We start from the raw sequence: 23,040 nt of genomic DNA on the forward strand, positions 1-23,040 counted from the left end.
AAATTGCTCCCAAGGATGAACCCGACTTGTGGAGGTCTACAATTTTTTTTCTGAGGTCTTGGCTGATTTCTTTTCATTTTCCCATCATGTCAAGCAAAGAGGCACTGAGTTTGAAGGTCCAAGATGGCGTAGCAGTCAGACGTCTTTGTCTTTGTCCTGTCGTGTCCCTTGTATATATCTTTTTACATATTTTTCTTCGCATATCTTTTAAAAATATTTTCCTAAAATTCAACTTCTAAATATTCTCCTGCAACCCGCCTCACCCAATATGGCGTGGATCTGTTTTTTTCCCTAATGTATTTCTATTTACTTCGGATCTGGAATCCCTCAACTGAAGCTTGCCAGCTAACTACCTACCAGCTATCAGTTAGCAAACCACTGCTAGCGGTCATCATCTAACCTTTAGCTCGGAAAGCTCTCGCCAGTTCGTACAACGTGACTCAAACCAGAGCATAACGGACCTATTTTTGTCTCTCCATATCCCCGGATTCCTACCGCAAACTCTGAACATTTTCATCTGGATCTTCGCAACTAGCTAACCTCAATCCCGGGTGGCTACTCCTGACTAGCGTTTCCATCCCAGAGCAAGCACCAATTAGCCTGAAGTTAGCCCGGCTAGGGCTCCTGTGCTACCACCGAAGCCCACTCCTGGGCTACAATATCCGGACCCCTTCTACTGCCGGTACGGGGCACGGAACCCCGCTGATCCTCTAAGACTGGAATACCGACATAATCTGCCTGAGGATTCCAACAAGTCCCTCAGGTGTGACGTCCGCTGAAGGCCCATTCTGCTAACTGCGGCCTGCTAGCTACCTAGAGCTACTTGGAACCCTACTAATCCACGACTGGTCTATCGACGTCACCGCACGAAGAGGCAAAAACAGACTTACCTCCATTGTGACGTCCCCCAAAGGCCCTTCTGCTAACTTGCTAGCTCCGGTCTGCTAACTGCTAACTTACTAGCCCCGGTCTGCTAACTGCTTGCTTGCTAACCTGGTCTGCTAACTGCTAGCTTGCTAGCCCCAGTCTGCTAACTGCTAGCTTGTTTAGCCCCGGCCTATTAACTGCTAGCTTGTTAGCACCGGCCTGCTAACTGTCTGAATCGCTTTGTCCCCAGCTAGCCCAACCACTCACTGGACCCATATGTTCACTTGACTACGCATGCCTCTCTCTAATATCAACATGCCTCGTCCATTACTGTCCTGGTTAGTGTCTTATTTCACTGTAGAGCCTCTAGCCCTGCTCAATATGCCTTAACTTCTTTATGGCTGAAGGGGCAGTATTGAGTAGCTTGGATGAAAGGTGCACAGAGGTGCCCAGAGTAAACGGCCTGCTCCTATGTCATAGTTGCTAAAATATGCATATTATTATTAGTATTGGATAGAAAACACTCTGAAGTTTCTAAAACTGTTTGAATTATGTCTGAGTATAACAGAACTCATATGGCAGGCAAAAACCTGAGAAGTTCCACTTCCTGTTTGGATATATTCTGGGGGTGCCAGATTTTCAACCAAGCTCTCATTGAAAATACAGAGAGATATGGATGGGTTTTCACTTCCTACGGCTTCCACTAGATGTCAACAGTCAATAGAACTTAGTCTGATGACTCTAATGTGAAGGGAGGCCGAAGGAGACAGGAATGAGTAATCACTTCCATGAGGTGCCCACGCATTGAACTGGCGCGTTCACGTGAGAGTGAGCTCCGTTCCATCGGTCAATTGAAGTCGATGTAATTCTCCGGTTGGATCGTTATTCAAGATGTATGTTAACAACATTCTAAAGATTGATTCAGTACATCGTTTCACATGTTTCTACTGACTGTAATGGAACTTTTGGACATTTCGTCACGTTATAGTGGACGCGCTGTGAGACTTTGGTTAGGGCGTTTGGTAAACAATTCGAAAGTAGCTAATTGGACATAAATAACGGACATTATCGAACAAATCAAGCATTTATTGTGGACCTGGGATTCCCAGGACTGCATTCTGATGAAGTTCATGAAAGGTAAGGAAACATTTATCATGTATTTTCTGGTTTCTGTTGAGTCCAACATGGCGGCTAATTTGGCTATTGTTCTGAGCTCCGTCTCAGATTGTTGCATGGTTTATTTTTCCGTAAAGTTTTTTTGAAATCTGACACAGCGGTTGCATTAAGGAGAGGTATATCTATAATTCCATGTGTATAACTTGTATTATCATCTACATTTATGATGAGTATTTCTGTTGAAACGATGTGGCTAATGCAAAATCACTTGATGTTTTTGCAACTAGTGAATCTAACGCGCCAATGTAAACTCAGATTTTTTTATATAAATATGAACTTTATCAAACAAAACATGCATGTATTGTGTAACATGATGTCCTATGAGTGGCATCTGATGAAGATAATCAAAGGTTAGTGATTAATTTTATCTCTATTTCTGTTTTTTGTGAAGGCTATCTTTCGCTGAAAAAATGGCTGTGCTTATTGTGGTTTTGTGGGGACCTAACATAATCGTTTGTAGTGCTTTCGCTGAAAAGCCTATTTGAAATCGGACACTTTGGTGGGATTAACAACACGATTACCTTTAAAATGATATAAGATACATGAATGTCTGAGGAATATTAATTATGAGATTTCTGTTTTTTGAATTTGGCGCCCTGCACTTTTTTTTGTTTTTGTCATATCGATCCCATTACCAGGATTGCAGCCATAAGAAGTTAACCAACCATGTTGTTAACTCATTTGTTGACTTCTGTAACCGTAAAAGCCTTGGTTTCATGCATGTTAACATTAGAAGCCTACTCCCTAAGTTTGTTTTACTCACTGCTTTAGCACACTCTGCCAACCCAGATGTCTTAGCCGTGTCTGAATCCTGGCTTAGGAAAACCACCAAAACCCCTGAAATCTCCACCCCTAACTATAACATTTCCCACCGAGATAGAACTGCCAAAGGGGGCGGTGTTGCAATCTACTGCAAAGATAGCCTGCAGAGTTCTGTATTACTATCCAAGTCTGTACCCAAACAATTCGAGCTTCTACTTCTAAAAATTCACCTTTCCAGAAACAAGTCTCTCACTGTTGCCGCTTGCTATAGACCACCCTCTGCCCCCAGCTGTGCCCTCGACACCAATGTGAATTGATTGCCCCCCCCCCCCATCTATCTTCTGAGCTTGTGCTACTAGGTGACCTAAACTGGGACATGCTTAACACCCCGGCCATCCTACAATCTAAGCTTGATGCCCTCAATCTCACACAAATCATCAATGAACCTGCCAGGTACAACCCCAAATCCGTAAACACGGGCACCCTCATAGATATCATCCTAACTAACTCGCCCTCCAAATACACCACTGCTGTTTTCAATCAAGATCTCAGCGATCACTGCCTCATTGCCTGTATCCGTAATGGGTCTGCGACCAAACAACCACCCCTCATCACTGTCAAACGCTCCCTAAAACACTTCTGCAAGCAGGCCTTTCTAATCGACCTAGCCGGGGTATCCTGGAATAACATTGACCTCATCCCGTCAGTAGATGATGCCTGGTTATTCTTTAAAAGTGCTTTCCTCACCCTTTTAAATAAGCATGCCCCATTCAAAAGACTTAGAACTAGGAATTAATATAGTCCTTGGTTCACTCCAGACCTGTCTAACCTTGACCAGCACAAAAACATCCTGTGGCGTTCTGCATTAGCATCGAATAGCCCCCGTGATATGCAACTTTTCAGGGAAGTTAGGAAAGCTAAGGCTAGCTTTTTCAAACAGAAATTTGCAGCCTGTAGTTCTGGGACAAGTTCTGGGACACTGTAAAGTCCATGGAGAATAAGAGCACCTCCTCCCAGCTGCCCACTGCTCTGAGGCTAGGAAACACTGTTACCACCGATAAATCCACTATAATTGAGAATTTCAATAAGCATTTCTCTACGGCTGGCCATGCTTTCCACCTGGCTACCCCTACCCCGGTCAACTGCCCAGCTGTAACGTCCGGGGTGTAGTGGAGGAAGAAGTCAGGCGCAGCAAGCAGAGAGTTCTGGGTAGCGATACTTTTAATACACCACACTGGTGAAAATGACGCCAACTCAAACAAATGCCCCAAACAGGGGGGGAACTAAACAGTTCAGCAAAACACACACACATGGACAACCGTGACTTACAGTCGTGTACAATCGTACACTGAAAAATAATCCCGCACAACCAGCAGGCGGGCCGGCTGGTACATAAAGCCCAACCAATTAACCTAACTAAACACAGGTGCAACTAATAAACAGACAAGGGGGAAAAAAGGATCAGTGGCAGCTAGTAGGCCGGTGACGACGACCGCCGAGCGCCACAAGAACAGGAAGGGGAGCCACCTTCGGTAGGAGTCGTGACACCAGCACCCTCCATAGCAACCCGCCAAAGCTCCCACCATTTCTCCTTCACCCAAATCCAGATAGCTGATGTTCTGAAAGAGCTACAAAATCTGGACCCCTACAAATCAGCCGGGCTAGACAATCTGGACCCTCTCTTTCTAAAATTATCTGCCGAAATTGTTGCAACCCCTATTACTAGCCTGTTCAACCTCTCTTTTGTATGGTCTGAGATCCCCAAAGATTGGAAAGCTGCCACGGTCGTCCCCCTCTTCGAAAGGGGGTGACACTCTAGACCCAAACTGCTACGGACCTAGATTTATCCTACCCTGTCTTTCTAAGGTCTTTGAAAGCCAAGTTAACAAACAGATTACCGACCATTTTGAATCCCACCATACCTTCTCCGCTATGCAATCTGGTTTCAGAGCTGGTCATGGGTGCACCTCAGCCACGCTCAAGGTCCTAAACGACATCATAACCACCATCGATAAGAGACATTACTGTACAGCCGTATTCATAGACCTGGCCAAGGCTTTCGACTCTGTCAATCACCACATTCTTATTGGCAGACTCGACAGCCTTGGTTTCTCAAATGATTGCCTCGCCTGGTTTACCAACTACTTCTCTGATAGAGTTCAGTGTGTCAAATCGGAGGGCCTGTTGTCCGGGCTTCTGGCAGTCTCTGTGGAGGTGCCACAGGGTTCAATTCACGGGCCGACTCTCTTCTCTGTATACATCAATGATGTCGCTCTTGCTGCAGTTGATTCTCTGATCCACCTCTACGAAGACGACACCATTCTGTATACCTCTGGCGCCTCTTTGGACACTGTGCTAACTAAACTCCAGACGAGCTTCAATGCCATACAACTCTCCTTCCGTGGCCTCCAACTGCTCTTAAATGCAAGTAAAACTAAATGCATGCTATTCAATCGATCACTGCCCGCACCTGCCCACCCGTCCAGCATCACTACTCTGGACGGCTCTGACTTAGAATACGTGGACAACTACAAATACCTAGGTGTTTGGTTAGACTGTAAACTCTCCTTCCAGACTCACATTAAGCATCTCCAATCCAAAATTAAATCTAGAATCGGCTTCCTATATCGCAACAAAGCATCCTTCACTCATGCTGCCAAACATATCCTCGTAAAACTGACCATCCTACCGATCCTCGACTTCGGTGATGTCATCTATAAAATAGCCTCCAACACTCTACTCAATAAATTGGATGCAGTCTATCACAGTGCCATCCGTTTTGTCACCAAAGCCCCATACACTACCCACCACTGCGACCTGTACGCTCTCGTTGGTTGGCCCTCGCTTCATACTCGTCACCAAACCCACTGGCTCCAGGTTATCTACAAGTCTCTGCTAGGTAAAGCCCCGCCTTGTCTCAGCTCACTGGTCACCATAGCAGCACCCACTCGTAGCACGCGCTCCAGCAGGTATATGTCACTGGTCAGCCCCAAAGCCAATTCCTCATTTGGTCGCCTTTCCTTCCAGTTCTCTGCTGCCAATGACTGGAACGAACTGCAAAAATCACTGAAGCTGGAGACTCATCTCCCTCACTAGCTTTAAGCACCAGCTGTCAGAGCAGCTCACAGATTACTGCACCTGTACATAGATGGGCTGTTTACAGATGGGCTATCTACCTCATCCCCATACTGTATTTATTTATTTATCTTGCTCCTTTGCACCCCAGTATCTCTACTTGCACATTCATCTTCTGCACATCTACCATTCCAGTGTTTAATTGCTATATTGTAATTACTTCGCCACCATGGCCTATTTATGGCCTTAACTCCCTTATCTTACCTAATTTGCACTCACTGTATATAGACTCCCCCGCCCTTTTTTCTACTGTATTATTGACTGTATGTTTTGTTTATTCCATGTGTAACTCTGTGTTGTTGTATGTGTCGAATTGCTATGCTTTATCTTGGCCAGGTCGCAGTTGCAAATGAGAACTTGTTCTCAACTAGCCTACCTGGTTAAATAAAGGTGAAATAAAATACAAAAATAAAATAAAAAAGGCCTTGAAATACATCCACAGGTACACCTCCAATTGACTCAAATTATGTCAATTAGCCTATCAGAAGCTTCTAAAGCCATGACATAATTTTCTGGAATTTTCCAAGCTGTTTAATGGCACAGTCAACTTAGTGTATGTAACTTCTGACCCACTGGAATTGTGATATAGTGAATTATAAGTGAAATAATCTGTCTGTAAACAATTGTTGGAAAATGACTTGTGTCAAGCACAAAGTAGATGTCCTAACCGACTTGCCAAAACGATAGTTTGTTAACAAGAAATTTGTGGAGTTGTTGAAAAACGAGTTTTAATAACTCCAGCCGAAGTCTATGTAAACTTCTGACTTCAAGTGTACCTCTACCAGATGTTAACATAACACCTCACACACTAATGAAGTGGGTGGAGAGCTGCAATTCAATGTGGGATCATCGTGATTCAGTGCATTGTAGATGGGTTGGAGTGGTGAGAAGAAAATCAACTGAATTGTTGAGGATATAAGGAGGTGTGAGGGATAGCTAATTATGACCTAGCACAGTGTCTTTGTGCAGAGGCTTGTTTTCCAACCATCTCGCTTTATTACTATGACAACATGCTCATCTCGCTGCTGCAGTAGCCAGTGGTATGTTCTACACTGGTTCTGAACAGCCCTCTGCTGCAACAGCACTGAAACCATATCAACATTGTGCAGTCGTGATAGCAAAGCAGAGATCTGTACATGAAAATTAATATACAGTAGCCAGCATTCTTGCTGGGTCAGCAACTTCTGAATGCCGGCCTGCTACAGCATTATAGCTGAACAGGCATATTTTGACGATGGAGGATGTGTTGGGTAGTATACAGTCAGGTCCATTATTATTGCCACCCTTAAAAAGATTAGCAAACAAGACTATATTGTATGCTCCAAAAAATGTGAAATTATATTATTTTATACCAATATATTTGCTCTGAGAAATATATTTTGTTTAACAGGTAATAAAAAAAGATTTAAAAAAGATTGGGGTCAAACTGATTGTTACTGTTACTGTTGGCCCTGTTACTGTTGGCCCTGTTACTGTTGGCCCTGTTACTGTTGGCCCTGTTACTGTTGGCCCTGTTACTGTTGGTCCTGTTACTGTTGATCCTGTTACTGTTGGCCCTGTTACTGTTGGTCCTGTTACTGTTGATCCTGTTACTGTTGGTCCTGTTACTGTTGGTCCTGTTACTGTTGGTCCTGTTACTGTTGGTCCTGTTACTGTTGATCCTGTTACTGTTGGTCCTGTTACTGTTGATCCTGTTACTGTTGGCCCTGTTACTGTTGGTCCTGTTGCTGTTGGTCCTGTTGCTGTTGGTCCTGTTGCTGCTGGCCCTGTTACTGTTGGCCCTGTTACTGCTGGCCCTGTTACTGTTGGTCCTGTTACTGTTGGTCCTGTTGCTGCTGGCCCTGTTGCTGTTGGCCCTGTTGCTGTTGGCCCTGTTGCTGTTGGCCCTGTTGCTGCTTGCCCTGTTGCTGTTTTCGATACTTTTAACACCCTACCCTTGCGAGGATAACTACACTGAGCCTTTTTTCTAAAATGTTTTATGAGATTGGAGAACATGTTGGGAGGGATCTTAGACCATTCCTCCAATGGCCATCGAAGTCTCCGGACTTGAACCCCAATGTGGTTTGAATTGAAGAGGGCAGTCCATAAGAGCAGACAAAGGATATTACGGATCTGAAAAGGTTATGTATGGAGGAATGCTCTAAGATGCCTCCCAATGTGGTCTCCAATCTCATAAAACACTTTAGAAAAAGGCTCAGTGTCGTTATCCTCACAAGGGTAGGGTGCTGGAGTACTGAAAACTGGGGTGCCAATAATTGACCCCTATCTTTTGGAGTTTTTTTATTACAAAATCTCTTTCTCTGAGCAATTGTATTAGCATAAATAATGTTGGCATGCAATATAGCTCAGTATTTGTATTGTTTATTTTATACAGTCTTTTTTGCTAATCTTAATTATTATTATGGACCTGACTGTATGAATCTTCCTACAGAATACAGAGGACAGACAGCATGACCTACTAGTATGTTCAAAACATAAAACTGTATACTGCAGTGGAGTTTGGTGGGAGGAGCAATATGAGGCTGGGCTCATTGTAATGTCTGTAATGGAAGAATGTAATGGTATCAAACACATCAAACAATTGCATTCAAGCCATTACAATGAGCCCATCCTCCTATAGCGCCTCCTACCAGCCTCCTCTGGTGTACTGGTATGTGTAAATCTCTGATTCTGGTGTCTCCATTGGGACATTAGAGGCTAGACCTATCAGACCACCAGTGTTACAGCGATAGACTTGGACAAGAACCTTATCAATGTGGAAACCAGGCCAAAGTAATCAATAAGTGGTCTGAGAGTTCTTTTCATTTAACTTCTGCTTTGACTGAAAACAGCATGTGACAAAAATCATGCTGTAACATGCCCTGGACATTGATCTGGTGTCCTGTGTGGCTCAGTTGGTGGAGCATGGCACCAGGGTTGTGGGTTTGATTCCCATGGGGGACAAGTACAACAATGTACACACTCACTACTGTAAGAGCGTCTGCTTAATGACTAAAATGTAAACATTGAAGTATCTATCCGATGACAGGCTATCATATATACTGTACAATCAGGTACTGTCTGGAAAAAGTATTCCAAAACAGCGGCTGCGGAGTTGGGTAATGCCCCTCCATTTGCAAACAGTTGTTGAGTGTCTATCACGGAACTATTAGTGTCAGCCAATGAAAGTGAGACGTTGGGGTGTAGTCAGCTGATACCCAGACACTGGTTGGCAACAGCGACCATGCTGAGTCAACACACTGATCCATGTGACTGTGTCTTGTCTTACAGTTTGTCACCCACTTGCCAAAGCCCAACTCTACTGAGCCCATGCAGCCCCTGCAGCCCCTTACAAACCCTACATCCCTGGAGGTAAGAATGACAGCCCACATACAGCACAAGTGGCTTGAGAACAGCTCCTGTGAAGAACATGGGCGGCAGGTAGCCTAGCAGTTAAGAAGAGTGTTCGGCTAGTAACTGAAAGTGTGCTAGTTCGAATCCTGAGCCGAATAGGTGAAAAATATGTTGATGTGCCCTTGAGCAAGGAACTTAACCCTAATTTCTCCTGTAAGTCGCTCTGGGTAAGAGTGTCTGCTAAATGACTAGCTAAAATGTAATTATGAAGATAGTGCTTTAAAGCAGACGTACCTGTACAGAAAGTATTTTTGCTTATTTCATTTGACTGATAAAAGCACAAAATGTTTCACTCTCATTTTATCCAAATCTTTTGGATAAAATGTTGCAATGTGCAAAATGCAGCTGCAACTAACTATTGTAAGTCATTGTCTGTGTTTATGGTGGAAAAAACAAAGCATCTATTAGTTGTCTTTCCAGCCTATGTGGGTTGCCTGGCAACCCCCAATGGTGCGCTGCAGAGGAAATAAAACTGATTTGACAAACAGAAGCAGCATCCAGCATGCTATGTAGCGAGCACCAGGTTATTGTAATATATAGCGATAGATCATATCTGTATCTTGTTAATTTGGCAAAACGACCAAGAATGTTGTTCAGTTCTGTTAACAGAGGAACTGTTGATATTTTAAGATTACAGATTAACTTAATTTTTGTTTAAATTACGTTAAAGAAGGCTTAACAATCCTTCTTTAACCTGTCTTCTCCCCTTCATCTACACTGATTTTAAGTGGATTTAACATGTGACATTAATAAAGGATCATAGCTTTCACATGGATTCACCAGGTCAGTCTATGTCATGGAAAGAGCAGGTGTTCATAAGGTAGAGCAGGTGTTCATAAGGTAGAGCAGGTGTTCATAAGGTAGAGCAGGTGTTCATAAGGTAGAGCAGGTGTTCATAAGGTAGAGCAGGTGTTCATAAGGTAGAGCAGGTGTTCATAAGGTAGAGCAGGTGTTCATAAGGTAGAGCAGGTGTTCATAAGGTAGAGCAGGTGTTCATATTGTATGTTTGTTATTTTGCAGTCTACTTCTGAATTTAACTGCATTTATTAATTTAACTGCATCACTTTAGATAATTTTCCCCTTGGAGTACTTAGCAAATGTTACCTGTTTGTCAAAGGTCTGTTGAACAAATGTATGTATCATGCCACACAGTTGAGTCCCTCTCAGATGTACAAGTGTGTTCATTTATCACTTGATTTGAGAGGCTGGTCTTTTGTATTAGCACAGAGACTTCAGCACTTACCTCATCACAAGATACACTTCACTAGGCTTCAACAATAAGATAATGAATTAAGTATCTCCCATGGTTAATTAATCTGCCTCTTAGATGTATTATCATACCTAAATCATTCATTTGTGAATATTTAAGTTTTTTCATTGTATCTCTTACAGTACACAAACTGTGAGGGTATTAAAAAAACAAAATACAATTATGGCATGATTTGTATGATTGGGAACTTACAAAGAGATGTGGCACAGGCATTTCTTTTTACAATAAGAATTCACAAAGACACAAATCTGCAGAACAAAAAAACGCCCATAGAATGTAGTCACAATGTAATACACATGGTCGACATACAGGGCATTAGGCTTACCTCAAAACACATGGCATTGTTTTAAAAGAGTCTGATCTCCAGGAGGACCCTGTCACCATTGTGGCTGGTTAAGACGTGTGAAACAAATCCTAATGACATAAAACACTTGACACCAGAGCCACACCCAGATGTTAGTTGTGTCAGTCAATAGCACTCTAATAGTTTTTTCCCCCATAAACTAACAGTCACTTTTTACTCCCACCCTCCCCTCTACTAGCACTGCCTTTGCTGATAGGTACTTTATTGAGGACAGATGTGTTTGTCCCACCTAGTTTAAAATGAATGCACTAACTGTAATTCACTCTGGATTAGAGCAACTGCTAAATGACTAAAATGTAATGTAAAAAGTACTGACAATTTATATTAACATGACATTTATAATGAAAACTCATTACACTAAAAAGGTTTATCCTATGTTGATGATCTCCCAGTTCCTTGCAAAACTGATTTTCGTCTTGAATTAAAAGAAATATGAGATCCTTATGTTTTAATCCTCAACACAAGAATGGAAGCAGCAATTGGTTTTAAATGTAGGCTTCTTTAATTCATTATGTCAGAGGAACAGTCTCAAATTGGTTTTAGCCTAACCTTATAGGCCTATGCCTACCTCATAGATGTTTTTTATTCAAGTGTTATTGCATTGAATTATTCATCCATTTGATGCAATACATTTGTATTTATTTGCATTTATTTATTTAATTTCATGTTGAGTATGTGGTATTTAATTAGGCTGTTTATGAATTTTATATATTCATTTATTTATACATTTCATTTTGATTACTTTGAAATCCTGTCGGTCCTGTTGTTTTTTGATGAAGAGCAAATACCTATGCATGTGAAGCTTGTAATATACGCTGTAAGAGCTTTTTTCCCCAAACCACTGCAATGTAAGAATTGTAAAGGATTTGGCCATGTTTCAAGCGTGTGCAGACAGAGTATACTGAAGAACAGTGTGCAGAAGGATGACGGTGTTGCAATTGTGGTGGGGACCATAATCCTGAGTTCCTGAAGTGCCCTGTAAGGGTGAAGGAGATTGAGGTGGCAAAAGTTTGAGTGGTCAATCGAGTCTCCTATGCAGAGGCGATTAACAGTTGAGAAAAAAAGTGATGTTAGTGAAGATATGGTAGTGGATACACCACAGCTTCTAGTAAATGTTTGTTGCCAGGCAAAATATACCCTGTGTCTTAAAAAGATGGATTTTGTTACGTTCATTGCCATAGTTATAAACTGTACGGCACAAGTCTCAAAGAAGTCTAAGGAACCGGACATTATTATGGCTGCGGCAGAACATTTTTGGGACTTAAGGATTTCACGTCTGAAGACTTGCAAATGGTACTGGCGTCGGACGACCCACCCTCCCAGGTTCCCCTTGAGCCTGTGTAGGAATCAGATATGTTTTTTTTTTAACAGAAAAATTGTTTGATATAGTTTATTTCATAATTTTTGGGGTATTTTGTTCAGTTTTTTGGGGGATGCTGTTTACATCCTGCATAGTAGGTAGTAGTCTATCACAGTGCCATCTGTTTTGTTACCAAAGCGCCTTATACCACCCACCACTACGACCTGTATGCTCTAGTCGACTGGCCCTCGCTACATATTCGTCGCCAGACCCACTGGCTCCAGGTCATCTGTAAGTCTATGCTAGGTAAAGCTTCGCCTTATCTCAGCTCACTGGTCACGATAACAACACCCACCCGTAGCACGCGCTCCAGCAGGTATATCTCACTGGTCATCCCCAAAGCCAACACCTCCTTTGGCTGCCTTTCCTTCCAGTTCTCTGCTGCCAGTGACTGGAACGAATTGCAAAAATCGCTGAAGCTGGAGACTTACATTTCCCTCACTAACTTTAAACATCAACTATCTGAGCAGCTAACCGATCGCTGCAGCTGTACATAGTCCATCTGTAAATAGCCCACCCAATCTACCTACCTCATTTCCATATTGTTTTTAATTACTTTGCTGCTCTTTTGCACACCCGTATCACTACTTACACACCATCATCTGCTCATCTATCACTCCAGTGTTAATCTGCTAAATTGTAATTACTTTGTTACTATGGCCTATTTATTGCCTTACCTCATGTCATTTGCATACACTATATATAGACTTTCTTTTTTTTCTATTGTGTTATTGACTGTACACTTGTTTATTCCATGTGTAACTCTGTGTTGTTGTTTCTGTCGCACTGCTTTGCTTTATCTTGGCCAGGTCGCAGTTGTAAACGAGAACTTGTTCTCAACTAGCTTACCTGGTTAAATAAAGGTGAAATAAAATAAAATTAAAATAAAGGTGGCGGGATGCACATTACATTGTGTGGTTGCCAATATACCAGAGAAGAAGAAGAAGAAATGGGCATGAACCACTTTTGGTAGCATAAGGGCCAATGGGGGCTTTCAAGAGGTTATCTCCTTCCCCCCTTCGCATGAACGACTATGGTATATCCCTTTTACATCGATTACCTACCTCATCGTCGCAACAATCCGTTTACAGCGTCGTAGAAGTCTAATGTGTGGGAATGGTAGGCCACATCAGTCAACGATGTAGTACTGGCAGAAGAGAGCCCATGTTCACTAACTAGGGACAATTAACCAACAGATGTAGGTGCTTGGATATGAGACAAAATAAAGCGACGTTGGAACCGAAAGCTGGCTTCATCAATCATGAAGCAGTTAGTTGAATGAGGTTATTTGTCTATTTAACTGGCTAACTATTCCAACACAAAAGACTTCCACAGCAATGAAGGGTCTACCCGGGATCCTGTATCTACCGTTTAGAAATCTCTGTTCTTTTGGATCGGAATTTGCGTTATTTTCGTTCTAAACAACATCCACTATGTCGGATCCAAGTTGCTGGACCGCAGTGCCAATCCAAAACAAGTTGCATTTTGTATCAGGAGCGATGCTAAAACGATCAAAAAGGTAGGTTGATATTAGCTATTTAGCCAAGCTCAACGGAAAAAAATTGACATTTTAATGTGTTTGTATTGTTATTTTTTAGGCTTTTTTCTTGTATTGACCTGGCGTTCTCAAACAAGTCTCTGAAAGAACACGTCTATGGTGCAGATGTCCATCCCAGATGGACACATTGACCGCAACGTTGTTGGATTGTGTCCATTGCACACTTTCGGAAACAATGTAATACAACTTTTCTTGTTACATTGTAACTGAAAAAATAGTTGATGTTGACGCGTCATTTGCTCATTCATTTGCTTTCGATATTGTTGTCGTACGCTGTTTTATCGCAATTGTTTTTGTTTCAGAGGGTGCAGCTAGGTTAACATGGTCAGTGCATAGTGAATGTGCTGATTTGTGAATATTTATAGTTTTCTACAGTACAGTTATGGAAAGGTGTTTTAAGTCTAATAAGGTTTGTTATAACGAGAAGGGAACAAAATTGGTATTTAAAAAAAATAATAATAATCTAACTACGCCTACTGTCTGTGAGATTCAAAACAATGATACTATGCAGAATAATCATATTCTTGTTTCACGTGGCATTTTGTGTTGTTCAATGCTGTGTAAACCATCCTAGATCTAGTATCACTCCTTATTGGTCACCACGTGACCATATTATGTCCTTTATATTGACCCTTATTGGGCCCCTTCTGCTCAAATCGAGGAGATTATTCACTTGACTCCTCCTTCTAGTATTTATAATAAACTGTGTCTGTCTCTCCTGTTGATACACAAGGCCAATACTCAAAGTGAAATGCATGTTTCCCCCCTCATATTTTGTTGCTTCACAGTTAACAAAAGCCATTTTCAATTGTGTTGCTTTTGGTTATATTGAAGTTTTGAAGATCATCATAGGACCTAGGCGACTGTCCCTACACCTATTAAATACTCAAGCACCCCTTTTTGTTTTTTACAATGACCTGTCCTGTTGCTTATGGCAAGTACAGTGGGGAGAACAAGTATTTGATACACTGCCGATTTTGCAGGTTTTCCTACTTACAAAGCATGTAGAGGTCTGTAATTTTTTATCATAGGTACACTTCAACTGTGAGAGATGGAATCTAAAACATAAATCCAGAAAATCAAATTGTATGATTTTCAAGTAATTCATTTGCATTTTATTGCATGACATAAGTATTTGATCACCTACCAACCAGTAAGAATTCCGGCTCTCACAGACCTGTTAGTTTTTCTTTAAGAAGCCCTCCTGTTCTCCACTCATTACCTGTATTAACTGCTCCTGTTTGAACTCGTTACCTGTATAAAAGACACCTGTCCACACACTCAATCAAACAGACTCCAACCTCTCCACAATGGCCAAAACCAGAGAGCTGTGTAAGGACATCAGGGATAAAATTGTAGACCTGCACAAGGCTGGGATGGGCTACAGGACAATAGGCAAGCAGCTTGGTGAGAAGGCAACAACTGTTGGCGCAATTATTAGAAAATGGAAGAAGTTCAAGATGACGGTCAATCACACTCGGTCTGGTGCTCCATGCAAGATCTCACCTCGTGGGGCATCAATGATCATGAGGAAGGTGAGGGATCAGCCCAGAACTACACGGCAGGACCTGGTCAATGACCTGAAGAGAGCTGGGACCACAGTCTCAAAGAAAACCATTAGTAACACACTACGCGGTCATGGATTAAAATCCTGCAGCGCACGCAAAGCCCCCCTGCTCAAGCCAGCGCATGTCCAGGCCCGTCTGAAGTTTGCCAATGACCATCTGGATGATCCAGAGGAGGAATGGGAGAAGGTCATGTGGTCTGATGAGACAAAAATAGAGCTTTTTGGTCTGAACTCCACCCGCTGTGTTTGGAGGAAGAAGAAGGATGAGTACAACCCCAAGAATACCATCCTAACCGTGAAGCATGGAGGTGGAAACATCATTCTTTGGGGATGCTTTTCTGCAAAGGGGACAGGACGACTGCACCGTATTGAGGGGAGGATGGATGGGGCCATGTATTGCGAGATCTTGGCCAACAACCTCCTTCCCTCAGTAAGAGCATTGGAGATGGGTCGTGGCTGGGTCTTCCAGCATGACAACGACCCGAAGCACACAGCCAGGGCAACTAAGGAGTGGCTCCGTAAGAAGCATCTCAAGGTCCTGGAGTGGCCTAGCCAGTCTCCAGACCTGAACCCAATAAAAAAATCTTTGGAGGGAGCTGAAAGTCCGTATTGCCCAGCGACAATCCCGAAACCTGAAGGATCTGGAGAAGGTCTGTATGGAGGAGTGGGCCAAAATCCCTGCTGCAGTGTGTGCAAACCTGGTCAAGAACTACAGGAAACGTATGATCTCTGTAATTGCAAACAAAGGTGTCTGTACTAAATATTAAGTTCTGCTTTTCTGATGTATCAAATACTTATGTCATGCAATAAAATGCAAATTAATTACTTAAAAATCATACAATGTGATTTTCTGGATTTTTACAGACCTCTACATGCTTTGTAAGTAGGAAACCTGTAAAATCGGCAGTGTATCAAATACTTGTTCTCCTCACTGTATTTGTTGCTGCCTTTCATAGCCAGTTACATGCTTTAAAAGCAGTGCATCTTTGCCACTTTCAGAATAGAAACAAACCTGTTTTTGATTATCTTTTTTTCCACTCTTTTCATAGACTGGTATATTTGTAGTGCTTAAATACCTTTTTATGGTATCACTTTTTTTGTCATGTTTGACAAACGTGTTATTAATCTGTCCTGTTGTGTTCCAGCCCTGTAATTAATTCCCACAAGTGTCAGTCTCTAGTCATCATAGGTTTCCGGGCACAGCAGGTCAACAACAACACGATGCCAACACTGTTTGATGGGGCAGAGCTGCTTTGATATACTTCTTAATGGCAGGGTGTAGAATGGCAGTGACTGTGAGAATGGTAGACTGACTACAATAGATGGATGGATGAAGGCCTTGAGTAGGTCACATCAATTATTTAGGTGTTGTGATATTGGTTGAGGGTAAATGCACTTTGGCCTCTGGTTTGTTTTCAGTCGAAGGAATAGGTGTGTGCCTCTAGTCCTATTGCAATCTGTAATAGTAGTCTGTAAGGCTCTCTGCAGGTACTGAAGACTGGACAGAATGTGCGTGTGTACTGTCCTCCTTTTTTCCATAAAATATTTTTCTCTCAGTGCTGCTCTTCCCTTCTGTGTAGGTTGTCTAGCCTGCTAGTAGTTTATGACTTCTGTATTTGGGCTACAAATCCTCAGTTGTTGCAGCCTGGTTTGGCAGTGTTAGCCAGAAGGTTGCATAACAGAGGTGATCTAATCATATGTCAAAGTTTATTTTCTCAAAGTGTCTTGAACTATTCCCATTGTTATTTACAAAGCGTAACTAACTTGTGTTTTTTAAGCACTGCAGGATGGTTGACTTAAGTGTTTTGTTGTAGTTGGTGACTGACATCTCTGTTCCTCTTTGTGTTTCACAGTTGCCGGAGCAGCAGCAGGAAGAGTCTTGGCGTGGGGACACCGTCTCCCACTCTGTCACGCCCTCTCTCCCCACTCTCCGTCCACACCGGTAAGAAGCATATAAACCATCACAGGAACAGAAGTTTGTCTCCAACGTATTATTTTTGTGGCCTGCACTACACTAGGTAGACCTATGCCCTCCCATTGACACATTTCAATGTTTCAGAGTTAGCTGTACTACTACGACATAGCAGAAAAACCAACCCCTTTACTGCAAATATAAATATTTTCGATTTGTCACACTGCCTGTTTGGGCCTCCAAAGTTTTTGTAGATTTGTGCTGTGCTGATTGGAAAGGAAGGAAGATAAATAAATCTTATTGGGCAGGAGAAAATTCTGAAGTTGTCTCTTCAGTAAAGTGGTTGGTTTTTGTGTTCCTCTCAGCATTTGATTCAATGGGAGTGTATATCACTCCTAGTTGTCAAGCAGGTGCACCCTATGAATAGATTTCTGTACTAGGGCCTACATGTCAGAGATGTGCAGACACTCTCTTTCAAGTTAAATTATGTTGAGGCTTATCTTATTAGGTGGCACAATTAAACATTAATTTGGTTTACAGTTGCTTAATTGTTATCAAACCGCTCGCATGTTAATGAACTTTTGTGTCTTGAGTATAAAACAATCCAGTCACCGTCAAAGACAAACTAAATTCTACTTTACAACGGCGCATAGACTCCTCTCGATTAATGCCCTTTGATGGTAACTGCTGCTTTGTTTGGCACCCTACACCAGACCTATTTGAGATTTGATTTAGTCTAGCTACTTGCAGTAGCTGAGACGTGCCTCCCTCCATAGAGGTTGCTTCATCGTTATTCAACATTTTTGAAAAAAGGGTTTTTCTACAAAGCTTGAATGACTTATTCTTGTTATCCAATTTAATGTAATGATGGTAATCATCCCTTGTTTTTTTAGCTGCAGGCAGTCCCCTAGACAGCCCCCGGAATGTATCCACCTGTGCCTCCCTCAACTTCCCATTCGCTCGCAGGTATTTTGGGACCCTGCTACACTTAAGCTCTGCATGTTTATTTGTGTGGGTTTGTACGAATTCTAAGGGCCATTTTCCTCTACCTTAAGATCATACTTACTCTAGAGTAGTAGACCAGTCTTTCTCCACCACTCTTGCACCTGGTCTTCATTCCTTGAAAACCATTTACGTTAATCAAAGACAGAAAAGCGTTTCGTTATTGATGGAGCGACCAGTGTCGTTGCACGCACAAGAGGTCGAGAAACAGTCGGCTCCTTTAATTCCTCCCCTTCAGCGTTTGCTTGCTCGTGTCCCTCTTGCCATTTTAATGTGGGTTTAGCAATGATGTTACACTCAATGCTCTTCTCTGTCCTGGCACCCAAATGGTGGAACAAGCTTCCCCCTAACGTTAGGGAAGTATACTGCACAACACTAACCCCCTGGCACCCAAATGGTGGAACAAGCTTCCCCCTAACGTTAGGGAAGTATACTGCACAACACTAACACCCTGGCACCCAAATGGTGGAACAAGCTTCCCCCTAACGTTAGGGAAGTATACTGCACAACACTAACACCCTGGCACCCAAATGGTGGAACAAGCTTCCCCCTAACGTTAGGGAAGTATACTGCACAACACTAACACCCTGGCACCCAAATGGTGGAACAAGCTTCCCCCTAACGTTAGGGAAGTATACTGCACAACACTAACACCCTGGCACCCAAATGGTGGAACAAGCTTCCCCCTAACGTTAGGGAAGTATACTGCACAACACTAACACCCTGGCACCCAAATGGTGGAACAAGCTTCCCCCTAACGTTAGGGAAGTATACTGCACAACACTAACACCCTGGCACCCAAATGGTGGAACAAGCTTCCCCCTAACGTTAGGGAAGTATACTGCACAACACTAACACCCTGGCACCCAAATGGTGGAACAAGCTTCCCCCTAACGTTAGGGAAGTATACTGCACAACACTAACACCCTGGCACCCAAATGGTGGAACAAGCTTCCCCCTAACGTTAGGGAAGTATACTGCACAACACTAACACCCTGGCACCCAAATGGTGGAACAAGCTTCCCCCTAACGTTAGGGAAGTATACTGCACAACACTAACACCCTGGCACCCAAATGGTGGAACAAGCTTCCCCCTAACGTTAGGGAAGCATACTGCACAACACTAACACCCTTGCCTTTTTTGCACTAACACTCACGCTTGTCTTTTCTTACTAGCACAAACTTTGTTGATAGATGCTTTATTGAGAAAAATGTTACTTACTATGATTGTGATATTTTTTTTTTCTCCTAGCAACCTTAAGATGAATGCATTAACTTTAAGTCACTCTGGATAGTAGCGTTTTAACCGTTTTCAACCAATCTGCTAACCTCACAGCAAGAGGCTTTCCGGTCCAGTGTGGGTCTATACAGTAGTACACATTGATGTAGCTGTGTGTATGCAGTAGCGGTGCGTGGGTAAAATCACTGGGGAAGCCAATCCAGGGAAAAAAAGCCATATTACAAGATACAGTACTAGTCAAAAGTTTGGACACACCTACTCATTCAAGGGTTTTTCTTTATTTTTACTATTTTCTACATTGTAGAATAATAGTGAAGACATCAAAACTATGACATAACACATGTAATCATGTAGTAACCAAAAAAGTGTTAAACAAATCAAAATATATTTTAGATTTTAGATTCTTCAATGTAGCCATCCTTTGCCTTGATGACAGCTTTGCACACTCTTGGCATTCTCTCAACCAGCTTCATGAGGAATGCTTTTCCAACAGTCTTGAAGGAGTTCCCACATATGCTGAGCACTTATTAGCTGCTTCTCCTTCACTTTGCGGTTCAACTCATCCCAAACCATCTCATTTGGATTGAGTTCGGGTGATTGTGGAGGCCAGGTCATCTGATGGAGCACTCCATCACTCTCCTTGGTCAAATAGCCATTACACAGCCTGGAGGTGTGTTTTGGGTCATTGTCCTGTTCAAAAACAAATAATAGTCCCACTAACCACAAACCAGATAGGATGGCGTATCGCTGCAGAATGCCTTGGTAGCCATGCTGGTTAAGTGTGCCTTGAATTCTCAAAAAATCACTGACAGTGTCACCAGAAAAGCACCATCACACCTCCTCCTCCATGCGTCACGGTGGGAACCACACATGCGGAGCTCATCCATTCACTTACTCTGCGTCTCACAAAGACACAGCGGTTGAAAGCAAAAATCGCAAATTTGGACTCGGACCAAAGGACAGATTTCCAGCGGCCTAATGTCCATTGCTTGCGTTTCTTGGCCCAAGCAAGTCTCTTCTTCATATTGGTGTTCTTTATTAGTGGTTTCTTTGCAGCAATTCAACCACGAAGGCCTGATTCACACAGACTCCTCTGAATAGTTGATGTTGAGATGTGTCTGTTACTTGAACTATGATGCATTTATTTAGGCTGCAATTGCTGAGGCTGGTAACTCTAATGAAATTATCCTCTGCAGCAGAGGTAACTCTGGGTCTTCCTTTCCTGTGGCGGTCCATGAATACACACTCATGAGAGCCAGTTTCATCACAGCGCTTGATGGTTTTTTCAACTGCACTTGAAGAAACGTTCAAAGTTCTTGAAATCTTCCACATTGACCTGCATGTCTTAAAATAATGATGGACTGTCGTTTCTCATTGCTTATTTGACCTGTTCTTGCCATAATATGGACTTGGTCTTTTACCAAATAGGGCTATCTTGTGTATACCACCCCTACCTTGTCACAACACAATTGATTGGCTCAAATACATGAACTTTTAACAAGGCACACCTGTTAATTGAAATGCATTCCAGGTGACTACCTCATGAAGCTGGTTGAGAGAATGCCAAGAGTGTTCAAAGCTGTCATCAAGGCAAATTGTGTCTACTTTGAAGAATCTCAAATATAAAATATATTTAGATTTGTTTAACACTCTTTTGGTTACTAAATGATTCCATATGTGTTATTTCATAGTTTTGATGTCTACAAAGTAGAAAAGAGAGAAAAATAAAGAAAAAGCCTTGAATGAGTAGTTGTGTACAAACGTTTGGCTGTATTTGTTGTGATAATTACTTTTGCTCTATAACTTGTTGATTCATATGCCTTGCGACCGTGATATATATATATATATATATATATATATATATATATATATATATATATATATATACTCACCCTACTTGTAGAGAAACACCAATGCCATCCTCCTCTCTTTCATGTTGACAAAACATTCTATGACTCTGTCATACAGTACATGCTTTTATTTTTTTGTGGTCCTAGGCTACCTGGCTAAAATGCTTGCTCGCTAGCCTAACTTCCTTTCATGGTCAACTTTAGCTAGTTAACCAGTGGTGGAAAAGTACTCAATTGTTATACTTGAGTAAAAGTAAAGATACCTTAATAGAAAATGGCTCGTGAAAGTCAGCCAGTAAAATACTACTTGAGTAGAAGTCTAAAAGTATTTGGTTATAAATATACTTAAGTATTAAATGTAAATGTACTTAAGTGTAAATGTACTTAAGTATCAAAAATAAAAGTATAAATCATTGCAAATTCCTTATTAAGCAAACCAGACAGCACAATGTTCTTGTTTTTTATTCATTTACAGATAGCCAGGGGCACTTTAACACTCATATTATTTACAAACTAAGTATTTGTGTTTAGTGAGTCCGTCAGATCAGAGGCAGTAGGGATGACCAGGCATGTTCTCTTGATAAGTGTGTGAATCAGACCATTTTCCTGCCCTGCTTAGCATTTGAAATGTAACGAGTACTTTTAGGTGTGAGGGGGAAAAAGAATGGATTAAAAATTACATTATTTTCTTTAGGAATGTAGTGAAGTAAAAGTTGTCAAAAATATAAATAGTAAAGTACAGATACTGAAAAAAACTACTTAAGTAGTACTTTAAAGTATTTTTTACTTAAGTACTTTACACCACTGTAGTTAACATTAGCCTTCTACATCTAGCTACTGTGCATATTGCACTTCCATCCTCTCAGGCCAGGGGCACAATGTATGAATTTATGGTTGGTTCAGAATCGCCTTTATAATCATTGGCCGCCAGTATGGAGAATTAAGTAAAACTACAAGACCAAAATCTTATCGCCAACCATTGCTAATTTAGGAAAGGGACAATTTTAGCTGGATAGCTAGCCACCGGAGGACAACAAAACAAAGAAATGCAAGAATTCAAGTAATTCTGTCAGTATTGCTCTCGATGTGATGTGGTTGGAGTGAAGTCAAATCCAGACTGGCGTCCCTCAACACATTTTTTTGGTGCACCAGGACCATTCACAGGTAAACTCACTCAGTTTAGCTCAATGCTGATTGGCTATTATTTTATGCTTTTTTTCAAGGGAGGCCAAATGCTTGCATTCAAAGCCTAGGGCGGCAACAATGTCATACTCTTTTTGACCAGACAGTATCAGATAAATGGCCTACACAAAGAGAGAGAAGGGCACTTTTTCGCTTGCTTGTATACTTAGTCCTGTGAGATACCTGTGAGCCTCGTGCGAATTAAAGGAAAATTATGAAACACTGAGAGATGAAAATACATAATTTAATGTAATTTTTTTCTTTGTACATTTCTTGGGGAATCCTGGCTTCCCTTGGCATCCATGAATACGTGCTTGTGTGTGTGTGTGTGCAAAGATGTATAAATATAAAGTCTATGACTGTTGATTGAAGTGTGTTGATGTCTTTACAATGCGTTTGATA

At 41.9% G+C, this 23,040-nt stretch overlaps 1 protein-coding gene across 2 annotated transcripts in view; it reads left to right on the top strand.

Annotated features, from left to right (window-relative positions):
* Positions 1 to 23,040, top strand: part of LOC129867366 (microtubule-associated serine/threonine-protein kinase 3-like) — a 58,642-nt gene that overhangs the window by 6,133 nt on the left and 29,469 nt on the right. For both annotated transcript variants that reach the window (XM_055940723.1, XM_055940724.1), the window contains exons 2-4: positions 9,211 to 9,291; positions 17,306 to 17,394; positions 18,258 to 18,330. In XM_055940723.1, the coding sequence (XP_055796698.1) occupies positions 9,211 to 9,291; positions 17,306 to 17,394; positions 18,258 to 18,330 (243 nt within the window). The remainder of the gene's footprint in view (positions 1 to 9,210; positions 9,292 to 17,305; positions 17,395 to 18,257; positions 18,331 to 23,040) is intronic.

This window comes from Salvelinus fontinalis, chromosome 12, assembly GCF_029448725.1.
Source record: "Salvelinus fontinalis isolate EN_2023a chromosome 12, ASM2944872v1, whole genome shotgun sequence".
Lineage (NCBI taxonomy): Eukaryota > Metazoa > Chordata > Actinopteri > Salmoniformes > Salmonidae > Salvelinus > Salvelinus fontinalis.